The 18,902-nt window shown below is 41.4% G+C and overlaps 1 protein-coding gene across 2 annotated transcripts in view; it reads right to left on the reverse strand.

Annotated features, from left to right (window-relative positions):
- ass1 (argininosuccinate synthase 1) overlaps positions 1–18,902 on the reverse strand; it is a 162,714-nt gene that overhangs the window by 107,727 nt on the left and 36,085 nt on the right. For both annotated transcript variants that reach the window (XM_043720419.1, XM_043720420.1), the window contains exons 4-5: positions 14,039–14,227; positions 829–885 (exon numbers count right to left, since the gene is read on the reverse strand). In XM_043720419.1, coding sequence (XP_043576354.1) covers positions 829–885; positions 14,039–14,227 — 246 coding nt within the window. The remainder of the gene's footprint in view (positions 1–828; positions 886–14,038; positions 14,228–18,902) is intronic.

Raw genomic sequence — 18,902 nt, forward strand, 5'->3', positions numbered from 1 at the left:
GGCCTCCTATACATTGGGGAGACAGGCCGCCTACTTGCGGAACGTTTCAGGGAACACCTCTGGGACACCCGCACAACCAACCCAACCACCCTATGGCTGAACACTTTAATTCCCCCTCCTACTCTGCAGAGGACATACAGGTCCTTGGCCTCCTCCATCGCCAGACCATGGCAACATGACGCCTGGAGGAAGAGCGCCTCATCTTCCGCCTAGGAACCCTCCAACCACAAGGGATGAATGCAGATTTCTCCAGCTTTCTCATTTCCCCTCCCCCACCTTTTCTCAGTCCTAACCCTCAGACTCAGCACCACCTTCTTGACCTGCAATCTTCTTCCCGATCTCTCCGTCCCCACCCCCTCTCCGGCCTATCACCCTCACCTTAACCTCCTTCCACCTATCGTATTCCCAACGCCTCTCCCCCAAGTCCCTCCTCCCTACCTTTTATCTTAGCCTGCTTGGCACAGCCTCCTCATTCCTGAAGAAGGGCTTATGCCCGAAACGTCGATTCTCCTGTTCCTTTGATGCTGCCTGACCTGCTGCGCTTTTCCAGCAACACATTTTTAAACAGTAATAAACAAGACTAGATTTTTAAAACAAACAAAATAAGCTATAAAATTCACAGCAAGATAGTCAGCATCTGAAAGAAAAAAATTAATATTTTAGCTGCCAATTCTAATAAAGGTTCCAAATCAACTCCTTACTGTGCATTAGCAACATTTTCATCACTGTTAGTATTTATAATTCAAAGTTATCCAAGGAACATTAAATTAAGGTACAACACATTTGATACGAGAAATATATATAAACAGCATGGAACAAATATCTTACCTTGACTTCAGGATACAGAGCATAGCAAGTCAACTCAAACCGAATCTGATCATTTCCCTGAAAGACAAAGGAATAAATGCTAAAGTTTAAAAAGAAGTGCACACACCAATATTCAGTATATTTTCAAAACTTGCAAGCAGCTTCTTATTTCTTGCAAACTGAGGAATACAATTGCTTACTCCTAACTAAAAAATTTAGGTATGAAACTACATTTGAGATTTTAGGAGATTAACAACGGCTTCATGAGGCATTCCATTTTTATTGTTTTAAGCAGAGGTTAACCAGTATGGTTCCATAATGTGGAGGTGCCGGTGTTGGACTGGGGTGGGCAAGTCAAAAATCATATGACACCAGATTATGTCCAACAGGTTTATTTCAAACCGCAAGCTTAGAGTCCTGATTCTTCTTCAGATAGCTCATGAGAGAAAATACATTGGACACAGAATTTATAAGTAAAAGGGAGAATGTGTAAACTCAACACAGGCAAGTCGCCTGGAGGGTGAAATCAAACCTGGGTCTTGGCACGTGAGTCAGCAATGCTAACCACTGAGCCGCCATGCTGTCAGAATCATCGAATCCCTACAGTGTGGAAGCAGGCCATTTGGCCCATCAAATCTACACCAGCCCTCTGAAGTCCATCCCAACCCCTATTCTATCTCTGTAACCCTGCACTTTCCGTGGCTAATCCACCTAACCTGGAAACTATGAGCAATTTAGCATGGCCAACCACCTCATGTGCATATCATAGCAGTGCGGGAGGAAACTAGAGGAAACCCATGCAGAAACAGTGAAAATGTGCAAACTCCATACAGACAAGCACCCAAGTCTGGAATTGAACCTGGTGCCTGGTGCTGTGAGACAGCAGTGCTAACCACTGAGTCACCGTGCTCCCCCAAAACTCAAACACTTTTTAATGCCCCACTATACACACAGGCAAGTCCTTTTAAGTCAGAGGCAAGACTGCTACAAACTATTCCACTGGTGGAATTTGCTCTTAGTTATTGAATAGAATATAATCATGTAATTAAAAGCCTTCCCACCTCCAAGCTCACACCCAATGACAGCAGAATACTCCATCTAGTGTGACCTCTCTATGCTCTACACTACATAAAACCAAAGATCCCACATCTTTTTTAACTACGTTTTCAATCTATTTTGCCACTTTCAGCAATTTGTGAACATAGATCTGTGAATTTTTTGCTCCTGCACACCTTTTAGCATTATACCTATGAGTTATTTAATCACAGGATAAGTAATACAAGTATCCACAAATGCCAAGCATAACAACAAAAGTCACAGCTTGATTGCTCAGTGAACTTTAATTTGCACTGTGGTGAATTTGGAGACTGGCAGCAAGTTTAATCATTCTCTTGCACTCTCCATCTTAGTCTCCAAAGTTAATTCACCCAAATTTATACCCAGCCTATCTCTCTTCGCCTACCTACACCCATTCTCTCAACTTTAAAAAATACTATACTCACTTCTCACACCGCTTTCCTACAATCCCACTACATCTATCAACTCTCCTAGAAAAAAAAACAACCCCAGGTTATTTATGATCAAAGCTTAATACTTCCAAAATTCATCATTTTAAAGCCCTCGCTCATCATGACAATTCCTCAGCTGCTAACTTGCAATATATTCCCTCAGCTTTACTTTTGATTCTCTTGTTCCCTCACAAAACGATCAGTTCCTTGCTCTTATTGCTTCTCTACTATATAAATGCACAGTCTCCAAATTCATTTTTACAAGTCTGGAGACACATATGTGTGTTGTTAGTGTATAACTAACTTAGTAATTACTAGAATTAGCTTTACCCTATCAAACAATGCCATGCTTAAGTTTCCGCAACTTAGAAGAGCCACCATTTCAGGATCTTACTGAACAGTAGAGTTGCCACCAAGCAGCTTCTTATTTGTAGAATCAGTTCTCAAGTCCTATTTTCTTAGTGCTCCTGTTTCAAATTTAACACATTCAAGAAACTTTCATATTTGCTCATTTACAAGATGGAGAGCATCAATGTGATTGTTTTCGCTATCCTTCCCGTGCCTCACTACTCTTAATTTAAGCCTCTCCAATTCACCAGTTCCATACTCCCTTTCTCTGCCGTTCCTCCTCAATCTCCTATTTGTTTCAAGCTTATCTGATCAACAAAACTTATCAATAAACTCCCCTTTTTCTGGTTCCCATGGTAACTGACTGTCAGTCGTTCTCAATTGCCAGACAAATGATAAATTATGGGCTGCCAGGAATGAAAACAAAAAACTTGGAAACTACAGGGCTGTCATAAAAGTAGCACTAATTCACAAATGCCCTTGCCTGGCTAGCCTTGTAGTGACATTTTACCGCTCTCAGTGCAGTATGGATTAGCAATAAATACTGTCCAGAATTTCCAAAATTCAAACAGCACAAAAGGAAGCTTTACGTAAAGGTTAAGTTTATATAGAAAACAAATATAATTGAAGCTGCAGCAATGCAAGAAGCAGGTTACCTTTCAGCCCTTCACCATTGCTACTTTGAACTCAAATGAACAGCTCACAAGTGACTCTCTAATATTTTGCATTTCTTTTTCCTTTCCAGTAAATGAGCAAGAATGAAAGCAGCCAGTTTCTGTCCAGTACTGTTTATATTAGAATGGTCAAACCAACTTCAATCAGGCCATTTTCAAAGTGACATGCACATGCGTACTGTGTGTCCAGGTCTTGAAATTACTAGATTATAAAATGGTTATAAATTGAAATGACTCACTCCATTACTTCAACAGAAATTGTCACCTGCTTATTTTAAACAATTAAATATTTCACAGATATAGTGTGCAGGGAATTTTTCAAATGAGTCTGAGATCCATGCACCAGCTTTCCATAGTGTAATTTTAGGAGCTATGTATTCAGCAGATGGAAGAAATAAGCCTCACCTGCTGCACAGCACATGATGATTAGGTTGCATCATCTGTTCAATAGTTTATTTGTAACATATTCATTAATGCTGAATGGTTGATAATACTGGCAGCATCAGACTTGATTCATTGTACTTTTGTATTTAATCTGTAGCCAACTTGTTCAGCATTGTACATATGTGCTTTTAGTAGAATCATAAGTGTACAGAGGCAATTTGTTTTTTTTTCCTCTGCAATGTACCAAAACATGCCCATCTGCTCCCCCACAATGTACCAACACTACAGATAGAGAAACTTCTCTACAGCAAAACCAGTCACAGCAGCCTCAGGATAGCTTACAGAGGGCAGACATACCTGTTAGTACTGGGCTTAGTGAGTGAGGATCAAATAAATTTAATGTAATTACTCATTTAAGGAACAAAAACCTGCTGAAATTACACATTGGGACGACACATCAAACAGGCATATTTTGTTGGATCTTTTCTCAGCAAGAAAACATGCCATACAGTCAAACCTCAAGGATATCTGGAGAAAAATTCACCTTTCAAATACACGTTCAAAGTTAGTGTTAAATAGGCAGTGAGCAAAAAACACAGGAGTGGGCAGTATTTTTCTTTTTCCCTTGATTAGGTACAATAACTGAACTGCATGGAGAAACAACGTCCAAAACTATGTATTAACAGCAATAATTAGCTTCATATATGCCCTGATACTTAAAGCACTTCGGGTGAGATTTCAGTCCGTTTATTTGTTTTGAATTTATTAACTTGAACTTTCATTTGCTTGCATTGATTCATTTGCATAGTTTAAAACAGAAGTGTCAATTTTGGCTCAAATCTGTTCTGATGTGGTTTAGACTGATACAAGTGGTGTCAGCTCTTGCCACATAGATTCCACATAATCCAATGCAACTCAGAAGAAAACTTGCCAGAATTCACTATGGCTCACACCCTGAAAGGCCAGCAAGTTTACCTCCATTTTAAATTTGAATAACTTATACTTTGGGAACTGTCATAAGCTTTGCTCAACTCCAGTTCATCAGTCTCTAATGTCAATGTGTAATAAATACTAAACTACCTTTCTAGGCCTTGTCCTCACTGGCATAAGCACCTACATAAACAAGACCATTGCCACAATATTATAGCATTACCACAGTAACATGAACTATTAAACCCTTAGTTGGGATCAAGAACTCAAACTATGTACAGGGAGGTATCTAGTAAAGAGCACAAGATGGGTCAGTCCGAGAGGAATGGGAACAAAAGGACAATGTCACTACCCTCAATCAACACAAAGAGTTTCAGATCATTAAGTTATATACTGTTCATGACAACATATAATTCAGCGATAGGTTAATCTGCACTGCTGCAGCATTCCTTTAAACTCCAGAGACTGAATTTCCCATTTTCAGGCAAAGTGTTGCTCAGACCAATTTTTCACGTGCAATCTTTGGCTCATCATCCCATTGATTATGCATCTTGACTCTAAGGTACCTGTTCTCACAGAATCACACAGAGGAGGCAGAAATGCTCACTACTTCCAGGTTATTCCAGTGCTCATGCTGCTGACATCATACTTAAAATATAGTTGCACACTGTTTCAGCTTTCTACTACCATGCTCACCCAACATGACTAAAGATATGGCCCAGAAAGGCAGGCTAGTCAGTTCAGCTGAAGGCGCTGATGGATGAGGTGGTGGAGCGGAGAAGTGCTCCTGTTGACTAGCAAAGGAAGCCATGCCACCTGATTCAGCTGGCCTGAACCAAGATAGTGGCTTAATATATACACCCATACACACACACACACTACACATCTCAATATTTCAAGAATTATGCCCATTCAATGGTTCTCAACAATCCAATCCTCCCAAATTACAAAACATTTCTGTCATCTGTGCTCCTATTCACTCACTCGTGACACCTCATCATTTCTCCTGCTCATACTAACGGTTCTTTTATCTACTTCCACCACACTCAATTCTTTCTTTTAGCTCATTGCAAGAAAGAAAAGACAACTCCGAACCAGACCAGAGGTGCCATAAGGCCCCTCGTGACACAAGGAGAAACTCTTCAATGCAGCCAGAGAAGACTGCAACCATTCACACGGGGACAGGGAGGCCTCCGTGGGCAACCAACCCAGGAAGCTTCATTGTATTATGCTACTCGGCTATCGCATTCCTACCACAGCTGACCCATTCTTATCCTGAAGCTTTTACCCCTCTGAAACAACTAACTGTCTCTCTTTTCATGTGCAGGCACTAGTTGCATCCAGTAAATCTCCACTAAAAGTGACCAGTACCAAAGACATTCAGCTCCACCTGGGCCACAGAGGAATATGCACCAAAAAAGCCTTCACCTGGATCTTTCACAAGCTCAGAGACTTTCACTTGGTGGGTTCTTTATCTAGATTAGACTAGGGAGCATAATCTAGTCAGCACATCACTGACAGATATCAGCTGGTTGAGGAAGAAATACCCAGGTCTCTGACATTGTCAGAACTGCAGGAGACCTGGCAGAAGACAATCCCGTGGGCTTGGCCATTCAGGACTTTGTCAAAATGCAAAGACAAACACAGAGGCAGCAAGCGGGTTTGTGAGGGGGAACTGGCAAACTTCATCAAAAGATGGAAGAGTCCACGAGCATTTTCTATATTATGCTAGCTTCAGCATGTGCATGCCTGGCTGTCTCTAAGGATGGTTCTCAGAGTCTGCCAGATTTGGTCCAAAAGCAGTTGATGGTGTAGTGGCTTGCCAATGCTGACTTGCATGGACAATGGTTGGAGGAGGATGGTGGGGAATTGTGAAGAAAACAGAGTTGGATGATGCACACAAGAACAAGCTGCTGCTGCCAGGGAATCATTCTGACTTTCAAGCTGGGAACTGGATTTTCAGGGAAGGAGCAGAGGATTGGAAGTGGAACATAAATAAAGGGAGTCAGGCTAATAATGAGAATACATGGAAACAAGGTAGTCATTGCTTAAAAATCAGATACTGAGCTTATTATTTAAAGCTTAAAGGGAACATCAGAAAATCGTTTTCATAACATCTGTATTTGCACTTTCGTCATATTCTCCCAACTATCTCCGCATTGCCCGTGTTGCTCAAGGGTATGAAAAATTCTGCCCAAGGTGTTTCAAATGAGTGGCAGATGGTGGTGGTGGTGGTGGCGGGGTAGTTCGTAACTTATCTGTTGTGGCAAAGAACAGAATTACTTCACTTTAAATATATATGTTCACTGGGCTGATCCTGGTTAAGGAGGGACTGTCTTATGAGGAGAGGTTGTGTAGCTTGAGGCTACACCCATTGGAATTTAGAAGAATGACAGACAACCTTATTGTAACATAATCAATTCTTAGGGGTTTTGACAGGTCAGATGCAGAAAGGTTGTTTCTTTTGATCGGAGAGTCCAGGACCAGATGGCATGATCTGACAGGAAGGGATCACCTATTTAAAGACAGATGAGGAGGAAGTTCTTCTCTTGAAGGATAGTGAATCTGTGCCGCAGAAGACTATCAAGTCTGGGTCATGACATACATTCAAGGCTGAGATAGGCAGATTTTTAATCAGTAGGTGTGGTGTAAAATTATGTCCCAATACATGTGTGAATCATAATGTAACACATGTATTGGGCCAAGCAGTGGAATGTGGTGAAACGGTTAAAAATTATGTCCCAATACATGTGTGAATCTAACCGGAATGGAGGTGTTGCTTAGTCCCGTGTGAATCTTATTACACACCTCCCCGTGTGAATCTTCTTATCTGTATGTAACCAGAATGGAATGTGTTTTTTAGCCTTGCTCTGCTGTTCACATGAATGTTTATATCTGGAAAAGAGTATATCAGCTGGAAAAGTCTCCAGTTCGGTGAGTCTGCTCCGGGGTTACGTTTAACCGCCGAGCGTGGGTTGTTGGCAACCGCTCTACGAGAACTGACGGCTCCCAGTTCCGGTAACATGTAGAGTGAGTATAAGCCAGACCCGTTGTGGCGACGCTGCGGGGAATAAAATGCCCATATTCTAGCAGACTCGCCTCTTGGTCGTTTGTTCTGTGTCAGACTACTCTCCTACGAACTTGACCTTGAGAATTTTTTTTAAAACAGTAGGGGAAATCAAAAATGATAAGGAAAAGACAGGAGAGTGGAGTTGATGATTAGCAGATTAACTATGATCTCATGGAATGGTGGAGCAGATTAATGGGTTGACTGGCCTATGTCTGTTGCTTTATTTTATGGTCTGAAGGTAACTGGTGGGCTCCTCTGAATTCTGCCTTAACTACCTGTCTGAAATGAATGGAATGCATTGGCTGGTGAGGAATAGATGTGGAAATTTGACACCAAAAGCTCAACAAGAATTAGGTTACTGGGAGGGTTTGGAACTTGGCAACAGAGGCCTGAATTATCCTTAGAGGACTCAGGGGAGCAGATCTTAAATATCATCGGTTAGTCTGCTTGTAGCTGTCTGCAGCTGGTGATAAAACTGCTGAATTTATAATAGCTAGATTTTAATCCTAAAGCCACAGTTGAAATATTAGTCAAGGGGCCCAATGTTATTAATGGATCCAATACATATACTAAAGAATTGTCACACCAGCTTCCTGCAGGTGCTTTTGTTGACAACTTAAAGGAGAAGGCTAAAATCAGGATCAGTGAGAAGCAAGAAGGAAACTGTGGAAGGGCGCCTCATGAATGAATTTTAACTGCCCCACTCCATCCTAATGTTTTAGTTTGCCGGTACAATTTTAATCTGATTATCATTCTTTGGCTGTTGAGAATATTGTGTTGTTCTGAGGATGCAATTGGATGCTGCTCAATTAGCACTTGCATTGCAGAATACTCTGGATACATAGTGCCACCAAGTGGAATGACACAAAACAGGCACACTCTTTAGCACAATACTACTCAACAGGAAAGCAGTACTGTGCACTCTGAGCTAATCTATCGGCCAAATCCAACAGACAGTGAGAAAAACAATTAAAAATTCAACTTTTCATATACAATAGTTTGAAAGTTTTGAATACAGGGTAATACATTTAATAAACCTTGTTTAGCTTTGTGAGGGACAGAAGTAAGTATCAATATGCATGAGTGAGTAGTCTCATTTTTTTCGGTCCTTGGATCTCAACTTTTGGTTGGGGAAAGGTCTTTGAATTTTCAGTACACCAATGTTCATATTCTCCAATAATATGTTTTGCCATTTTAAATAAGCTAACCCAGGGAGTTTATCATCAATACCTGATGAATGATTGATCATTCGACCATCATCATTAACTTGACATAGTAAAGCCCAAAAGCAAAGCAGACATGGGGATAGGTGAGTTTTGCAAGCTAGTTGTAGGCAAGCTTGTTAAGAGGCCAACCTCATTTCTCTGGGACTTCATTCCAGTTATTTAAGAAGTTTTTGGATCCTCTATATTCAGGTACCACCCACCATTTTTAAAGGTCTCTTGACTTAGCAAAAGTCTGACCCTCAGCTCCGAAAGTTTGACTATCCATTCAACTGACATGTCATGAAGGATACAAAAAACCACACTAACTTTAAAATGGAGATGAAAACAGTAAAAGATTTGAAGTCCTAATTTATTGCAGCTTTACTTTTTAACTGAGTAAAACTACAATTTAGCCAAGAGAAACACTTTCTGTTGAAGACTGAGAAAGCAGTTTAAAAAAAAGTATTTGGAATCCTGGAATTTATAAATAGACTATAAAGATATAAAAGCAAGGAAATTATGATAAAACTACATAAAACACTAGTTCAGAATCAACTGGAGTATTCTGTAAATTCTGAGAACCACATATTAAAAGAGGGTCTGAGAGCATTAGAAAGAGTGCAGAAATGATTCATAACCATGATTCAGAGACAAGGAACTTCAATTTTGCAGAAAAAATAGACAAATTAGGATTGTTTTCCTCAGAGAAGAAAAGGTTGAGGAGATTTTAGATTAGATTAGAATTTTTTTTTTTTTTTAAGATTAGATTCCCTAGAGTGTGGAAACAGGCCCTTCGGCCCAACCAATCCATACCGACCCTCTGAAGAGTAACCCACCCAGACCCATTTCCCTCTGACTAATGCACCTAACACTATGGGCAATTTAGCAGGGCCAATTCACCTGATCTGCACATCTTTTGGACTGTGGGAGGATACTGGAGCACCCGGAGGAAACCCACTCAGACATTTGATTCCAAACCATGAAGAATCTGGCTAGAGAAAACAGCAAAAATTATTCCCATTGATGGGAAGGATTTAGGTGATCAAAACAAGAAGCAAAAACCACTTTTTAATTGATAGAATAACAGGTGGAGACACTCAAATGCTACGAGCATGTTTACCCTTTAATTCCAAAATGTGTTGTTTTTTAAAGTGCACTGCTGCAAAGACAAAATGACTGCAGATATAAATTCAGTGTTTCAAAGGCAAATATTCTTTATAGTAATGATGGAATGCGATTTCTAAAGATGTCAAAGAAACCTCAAACAGAGAGTGAAAGAACGACTTGAGATAATTAAGGGGTGACTGTTCCAACTCATCTTTCAGACATTTTGTGCTTTTAAAAGAGAGCTTCAATACTAGTTATTGTGCCATGGAAGTCACAGTTAGAGAATGGCCAGGAAGCGCAAGCACCCCTGCACTGCAGGTAAAGAAAAGATCTTCAAAGTTTGTGAGAAGATTTGTAGCTCGGGTGCTCGTAGTTGTGGTTCTGTTCGTCGAGCTGGGAATTTGTGTTGCAGACGTTTCGTCCCCTATCTAGGTGACATCCTCAGTGCTTGGGAGCCTCCTGTGAAGCGCTTCTGTGATCTTTCCTCCGGCTTTTGTAGTGATTTGAATCTGCTGCTTCCGGTTGTCAGTTCCAGCTGTCCGTTGCAGTGGTTGGTATATTGGGTCCAGGTCGATGTGCTTATTGATTGAATCAGTGGATGAGTGCCATGCCTCTAGGAATTCCCTGGCTGTTCTCTGTTTGGCTTGTCCTATAATAGTAGTGTTGGCCCAGTTGAACTCATGTTGCTTGTCATCTGCGTGTGTGGCTACTAAGGATAGCTGGTCGTGTCGTTTCGTGGCTAGTTGTGTTCATGGATGCGGATCGTTAGCTGTCTTCCTGTTTGTCCTATGTAGTGTTTTGTGCAGTCCTTGCATGGGATTTTGTACACTACATTGGTTTTGCTCATGCTGGGTATCGGGTCCTTTGTTCTGGTGAGTTGGTGACTTCACAGATACAGACAAGAAATTGCGCACCAAAAATTGTTAATTTCAAAAACCACCAATCAGGAATGGGCCTGGACCATAGAACAGGCCATCACCACAGGACAGAACAGGACCACACACTGCAAAAAAAATGGCACTAAAAGAAAAAATGGCCAAACTAACACACAACAGAGAGGACACCACAACACACACCTGGGTTAGAAACCTCTCCCACAGACAGCTCACAGACATGGAAAGAACAATACTGGCCAAGGGACTCAATTACAACCACAAGGACGCCAAGACAGCAGACTTCCTAGCAGCACTAGAATGCACACTCCGGAACAATGGACTGACAGGAGAGACACAACAGACAGTGAGACAAAGTATCATTCCTCTGATAACAAGGAAAAGACAAACAGATAATCTCAACACAAAGGAGAGGGAAGCACTAAACTCGCTAAGAAACGATAAGAACATAATCATACTATCAGCAGACAAAGGCAGAATGACGGTCATCCTAGACAAAGCAGAGTACATTCAAAAAGCGCAACAACTACTTGCAGATATCAACACCTACCAAAAGAGGGAGTTTGACCCCACCCCACAGCTCACCAATAGGATAAGCAACACACTGAGGAACCTACAAAAACAAAAATGGACAGATAACCAGGTCGGACCTACAAAGAATGAAACCTGAAAGCAACAACACCCCCAGATTCTATGGACTACCTAAAGTGCACAAACCAGACATCCCACTCAGACCCATAGTATCACTACCAGGGACACCATTACATAAACTGGCTAAAGAACTACAACAGGAACTGAAACACCTAATCAGCGGATCCAGACACTCTATACAATCAACACAGGAATTCTTGGACATCATCAGAAATACACACATAGACAAGGAAGAAACCATGGTCTCATTTGATGTAACAGCACTGTTCACCTCTATCGACAAAACCCTAGCCAAAGAAACAATAGCCAACCTGCTGGACATACAGAACAGACAACAGGACGGTGAACCTATTAACAAAGACGGCATACTCAAACTACTGGATCTGTGCCTCACAACACACTTCACATTCAACAACCAAATATATGAACAAATCAACGGCACACCCATGGGCTCACCCATCTCTGGACTCATAGCAGAAGCGGTAATGCAAAGATTAGAACAAACAAACAAACAAACAAACAGTCTTACCGCAAATTCAATCCAAACTCATATGTGGATGACACCTTTGTAATTAAAAATACAGAAATAGAGAACACACACCAGATCATCAACGCCACACTCACAGGAATCAGATTCACTAGAGCGGAAGAAAAGGACAACCAACTCCCATTCCTAGACGTGATGGTACAGAGAACACCGAACGGAGAATTCACCACAAAGGTATACAGGAAAACCACACACACACAGACCAAGTCCGGAACTACGAAAGCAACCACCCCAACATACACAAAAGAAGTTGCATCAAGACACTGCTCAAAAGGGCCACAACACACTGCAGTACACCAGAACTGCAAAAAGAGGAAGAAGAACACCTCTACAATGTATTCGCCAAAAACGGATACCCGCGCAATTTCATCAACAGATGCCTAAGGGAAAGGCAACGGAACGAGGACATGCTGCAACCCAAAGGACTAGCCTCACTACCATACGTCAAGAGCATTTCTGAACTGACAGCCAGACTACTGCGACCACTAGGACTCATAACAGCACACAAACCAACAGCCACTCTCAGACAACAACTCACCAGAACGAAGGACCCGATACCCAGCATGAGTAAAACCAATGTAGTGTACAAAATCCCATGCAAGGACTGCACAAAACACTACATTGGAAAAACAGGAAGACAGCTAATGATCTGCATCCATGAACACCAACTAGCCACGAAACGACACGACCAGCTATCCTTAGTAGCCACACACGCAGATGACAAGCAACATGAATTCGACAGGGACAACACTACTATTATAGGACAAGCCAAACAGAGAACAGCCAGGGAATTCCGAGAGGCATGGCACTCATCCACCGATTCAATCAATAAGCACATCGACCTGGACCCAATATACCGACCACTGCAACGGACAGCTGGAACTGACAACCGGAAGCAGCAGATTCAAACCACTATAAATGCCGGAGGAAAGATCTCAGAAGCGCTTCACAGGAGGCTCCCAAGCACTGAGGATGTCACCTAGACAGGGGACGAAACGTCTGCAACACAAATTCCCAGCTCGATGAATAGAACCACAACAAAGAAAAGATCTTTTTCCACACCAAGTGTTGGAAGCCATTTTGAAATGAATCAGGACAAAGGAATTTCAATCAGCCCACAACATCAAGAATCTTGAGAAATTGACTATTCAACTGTCAAAGTCAGCATTACTGATACAACACAATAACAACCACAATCCATCTTTTGTGCTCTTCATGAAAAATTTAGACTGTTCCATATCACATTTTCTTTGAATTCATCTCTTATTTATAATCTGTGTGCAGCGTTATTATTTCTTCTCAGATATGGCAATGAATAAACTCATTCTTCTTGTTAATTTAAGCCTAATTGAAACTAACTCCTTTTGAAAAGCAAGTTAATTTGGGTGTGGAAGAAAGATATCTACAAAAGAAGGGATCAGATTTTTAAAACTACCTGTTGCAACCAAAGACATCCAAACTATCTATGTAGCAATTCAATCTGATTATCAGGTCCAAATCCAAAATTGACTAGCTTTACTCATTTTCCTTTTTGCAAAAAGGTTTGTAGAGTATCCTTATCCATTAGAAACTAAACCACAAGAAATATCAGCTGCATATGTGAGGTTAACTGGAAGGAGTGGTGAAGATTTACAATGACCAATGCCATACCTGTAAAGTTCAGAGTGATTTCCTCCCCTAACACCATACCTTATCGGATGAGACTCGTTATCTACATGGTTCAAGCCCTTCCCCACCAAGCCTTGTCTATAAACCCACTAAAGTAAATATTTTCATGAAAACCAGTTGTAGTTATACTAAAACAAGTATTTTGAGCTATTGGATATGAAGGTAGATTGATATAGTGACAGACTATAACTTTGAGGAGAAAATGAGAGAGTAACACTTTTTTGGAATGGATTGGCATCAACTCACCTTCCCAGTGGCTCCATGGGACACAAACTGAGCTTTCTCCTGTTTTGCAATCTTAACCTGGCCTCGAGCAATACAGGGTCTAGCTAGTGATGTTCCGAGGAAGTATCTGTCTTCATAAACAGCATTTGACTGAACCCATGGCCAGATGAACTCTTCTACAAATTCTTTCCGCAAATCTTCAATAAAAACCTGTAACCAAAGCACAAAGCACATTTCTACTCATAATGTATTTTTTGTAAGAATAGCATAAAAAGAAGAAAACCTGCTGTCCAATTTCTGTTTGAATGCCTTTACTTTAATAGCAAAAAGATAGTCACATCAACTCACTACCTTGGAACAACTGGCTGTTACCAGGTACTAAGGCCCTACCTGTGCTGACAGGAGTTTCCAGTAAACACTGTACACAACCCACTGGCCTGATGAAACACAGAACAAATGCCTGCCTATGATCTATAATGACTGCTGGGTCACAGCAGCGTAGAAAAATCGCCTTGCCCTTACAAGATCAGGCAAATGCAAGTGTTTTGCAAAAAAAAGGTTTATCTGGTCTTTCTCTATCTTGCTCTCCATGCTCAGATCACAATTGTGAATCTGGCTGCGGTAAATGGAAACAACTTTCCCAAAACGATGGCCTTCAAAGCATCAATTGCCAGACAACACACGTTAAAATAGAGACTCTTCTCCCAGGATGAAATCTGGTGAACTTCCATTCTTTGTGAACCAAAATTTGTTTCCAAATACATTTCTCAGAACCTTGAATGCTCCAAAAAGATCACCTCTCATTCTCCAAAGCTCCAATGGATATAGCTGTTCAGTCATTCCTTCTATGGTAACACCCCCATTCCAGCAATCAATCAGTCTAATGAAACTTTTCTGCACTGTTTCAAATGCACTGAAAACTTTGATCAAAGTTACAATACTGTACTTAGTACTCAAGATGCATAAGGCAGTAAAATCACAAGTGGAGCATAACATCTCTACTGTTATATTCCCTTTGCAATAAAAATCAAAGTCCATTTGGTTTCATACTCATTTGAAATACTTGCCTACATCATAATTCATGCAGCAAAACATCCAGATCCCCTGTAACTCAGAGTTCAGCAATTTCCCTCAATTTAAAATGCAGCTTTTCTATTTCTCCTACTAAAGTGGACAAGACTATATTTTCCCAAATGATATGACATCTGCCAAACTTTTGCCCACTCATTTAACCGGTCTACAACTCTTTGCAGACTGATCTCCTTTTCACAACTTACTTTCCTACTTATCTTTGCATCGTCAGCAAATGTAGCAACCATACACTCGATCCCTGCATTCAAGTCATTGATGTAAATTGTAAATGTGGTTGATGCCCCAATACAGATTGCTGTGGCACTCCACTCATCACTTCTTGCCAACCTGAAAAATGACCCATTTATGTTTACTGTTTTATCCGTAGTGCCCGTAGTGTTAGGTGCAGGGGTAAATGTAGGGGAATGGGTTTGGGTGGGTGCGCTTCGGCAGGTCGGTGTGGACTTGTTGGGCCGAAGGGCCTGTTTCCACACTGTAAGTAATCTAATCTAACATAAAGTTAGCTAATTAACCCTCCATCCTTAAATTGAGGGATGAGAGATATGGGACAGATGTCAGAGGTAGTTTCTTCACTTAGAGAGTAGTAGGGGCGTGAAAAGCCCTGCCTGCAACAGTAGCAGACTCGCCATCCTTAAAGGCATTTAAATGGTCATTGGAAAAACACATGGATGACAATGGACTCATGTAGGAGAGAAGAAACCCACACTGCTAACTGACACAGCAGTGAATCTATGCAGTTGCTGCCTTTGCTGTTTGAATTCATGTATTGCTGGACATCGGAGAGCATATGGGAAAATTAACAAATAATGAAATTCACAACTAATCTTCGAGGAACCTATTTGGGAGAGGTCACAGCACAGAAACAGATAAGTGAACATTTTTAAGTGTGGCCTTACAGTAAGTCTGCAGTAGTGAGTAGAGTGGGTTCTTTCTTGAATATATGTTTCATTGAGATATGTCTCTTGATTAAACTTAAAAATATAAGTATTACATTAGCCTGGAGCAGTGTTTTGTAGAGGAATAAGATAGTGCTATTTTCTGGGTCTGTAGATTGAAAGAAGCAAAAATGGCCTTTAGTGGAGTGATATGCTCTTCTTGTTGGATATGGGAGTTTAGGGAGAGTTTACCTGTTAGGTGACGATTATATCTGCAATAAATGCCATTGGCTGCGAATCCTACCATGTCAAATGGATCAGTTGGAGAGACAGTTAGAGGCAATGAGGAATTTACAAGAGCAAGGGGGGTGTAATGGATAGCAGTTATAGGAAGAAAGAAACATTGCAGATTTGGTTACATAGATGGGTTAACTCTAAGAAAGGGAAGAGAGGAAGACAGGTATTGCATGAGTCTTCTGTGGCTATCCCCATTTCAAACAAGTATGCTGTATTTGAAAATGTAGGGGGTGATGAATTCTCATGGGAATGTAGCACAAACAGCAAACATTCTGGTATCAAGACAGGCTCTAATGCAAGGAGGGGTATGTCAATTGTGTCAGGGCACTCTCTAGTCTGAGGTACAGACAGATGTTTCTGTGGCCAGCAATGAAAAATCAGAATGGTGTGTTGCCTCCCAGGTGCCAGGATCAAGGATGTCTCAGAGAGGGTGCAGAATGTTCTCAAAGGGGAGAGGGACCAGCAGGAGGTCATTATACACATTGGAACCAATGACACAGGAAGGGAAAAGGTTGAGATTCTGAAGGGAGAATATAGAGAGTTAGGCAGGAGTTTAAAAAGAAGATCCTTGAGTGTAGTAATATCTGGATTACTCCCGGTTCTGTGAGCCAGTGAGGGCAGGGATAGGGGGATAGAGCAGATGAATGCGTGGCTGAGGAGCTGGTCTATAGGAGAAGGATTCACATTTTTGGATTACTGAAATCTCTTCTGGGGTATAAGTGACCTGTACAAGAAGGACGGATTGCACCTGAATTGGAAAGGGACTAATTTACTGGCAGGGAGATTTGTTCAGGAGGGTTTAAGCTAGTATGAGGTGGGGTGGTGGTGGTGGTACCCAGGGAGATCGTGAGGAAAGAGACCAATCTGAAACTGCTACACTTGATAAAATAAGCGAGTCAAGCAGTCAGGGACAAAGCAGAGAACAAGTCAGGACTGATTAATTAAACAGCGTTTATTTCAATGCAAGGGGCCTAACAGGGAAGGCAGATGAACTCAGGACATGGTTAGGAACATGGGATTGGGATATCATAGCAATTACAGAAACATGGCTCAGGGATGGGCAGGACTGGCAGCTTTATGTTCCAGGATACAAATGCTACAGGAAGGATAGAAAGGGAGGCAAGAGAGGAGGGGGAGTGGCATTTTTGATAAGGATAGCATTACAACTGTGCTGAGGGAGGATATTCTCAGAAATGCATCCAGGGAAGTTATCTGGATTGAACTGAGAAATAAGAAAGGGTTGATCACCTGATTGGGGTTGCATTATAGACTCCCTAATAGTCAGAGGGAAATTGAGAAACAAATTTGTAAGGAGATCGCAGTTATCTTTAAGAATAATAGGATGGTTATAGTAGGGGATTTTAACTTTGCAAACAGACTGGGACTGCCATGGTGAAAAGGGTTTAAATGGCAAGGAATTTGTTAAGTGTGTACAAGAAAATTTTCTGATTCAGTATGTGGAGAAGGTGCAAAACTTGACCTACTCTTGGGAAATAAGGCAGGGCAGATGACGGAGGTGTTAGTGGGGGAGCATTTGGGGGCTAGTGACCATAATTCTATTAGTTTTAAAATAGTGATGGAAAAGGATTGACCCAATCTAAAAGTTGAAGTTCTAAATTGGAGAAAGGCTAATTCTGACAGTATTAGACAAGAACTTTCAAAAGCTGATTGGGGGCAGATGTTCGTGGGTCAAGGAATGGCTGGAAAATGGGAAGCTTTCAGAAATGAGATAACTAGAGTCCAGAGACTGGTTAGCAAAGTTAGACCTCATGGAATCCAGGAAGAACTAGACATTTGGATACAGAACTGGCTCAAAGGCAGAAGACAGAGGATGGTGGTGGAGGGTTGTTTTTCAGACTGGGGGGCTGAGAGTAGTGGAGTGCCACAAGGATCGATGCTGGGTCCATTACTTTTCGTCATTTATGTAAATGATTTGGATGAGAGCATAAGAGGTAGTTAGTAAGAGTTAGTAAATTTGCAGATGACACCAAAATTGAAGGTGCAGTGGACAGTGTAGAAGGTTACCTCAGATTACAACTGGATCTTGATCAGATGAGCCAATGAGCTGAGGAGCGGCAGATAGAGTGTAATGTAGATAAATGTGAGGAGCTGCATTTTGGGAAAGCAAATCTTAGCAGGACTTATACACTTAATGGTAAGGTCCTAGGGAGTGTTGCTGAACAAAGGGACCTTGGAGTGCAGGTTCTGGTCTCCTTCCTATCAGAATGATGTTGTGAAACTTGAAAGGTTTCAGAAAAGATTTGCAAGGATGTTGACAAGGTTGGAGGATTTGAGCTATAGGGAGAGGTTGGATAAGCTGGGGCTGTTGTCCCTGGAGTGTCAGAGGCTGAGGGGTGACCTTATCGAGATTTATAAAATCATTAGGGGCATGGATAGGTTAAATAGACAAATTCTCTTCCCTGGGGTGGGGGAGTCTAGAACTAGAGGGCACAGGTTTAGGGTGAGAGGGGAAAGATTTAAAAGAGACCCAAAGAGACCTTGGAGTGCAGGTTCATAGCTCCTTGAAAGTGGAATCGCAGGTAGATAAGATAGTGAAGAAAGCGTTTGGTATGCTTTCCTTTATTGGTCAGAGTATTGAGTACAGGAGTTGGGAGGTCATG

The sequence above is a fragment of the Chiloscyllium plagiosum genome, chromosome 30, assembly GCF_004010195.1.
Source record: "Chiloscyllium plagiosum isolate BGI_BamShark_2017 chromosome 30, ASM401019v2, whole genome shotgun sequence".
Classification (NCBI taxonomy): Eukaryota; Metazoa; Chordata; class Chondrichthyes; order Orectolobiformes; family Hemiscylliidae; genus Chiloscyllium; species Chiloscyllium plagiosum.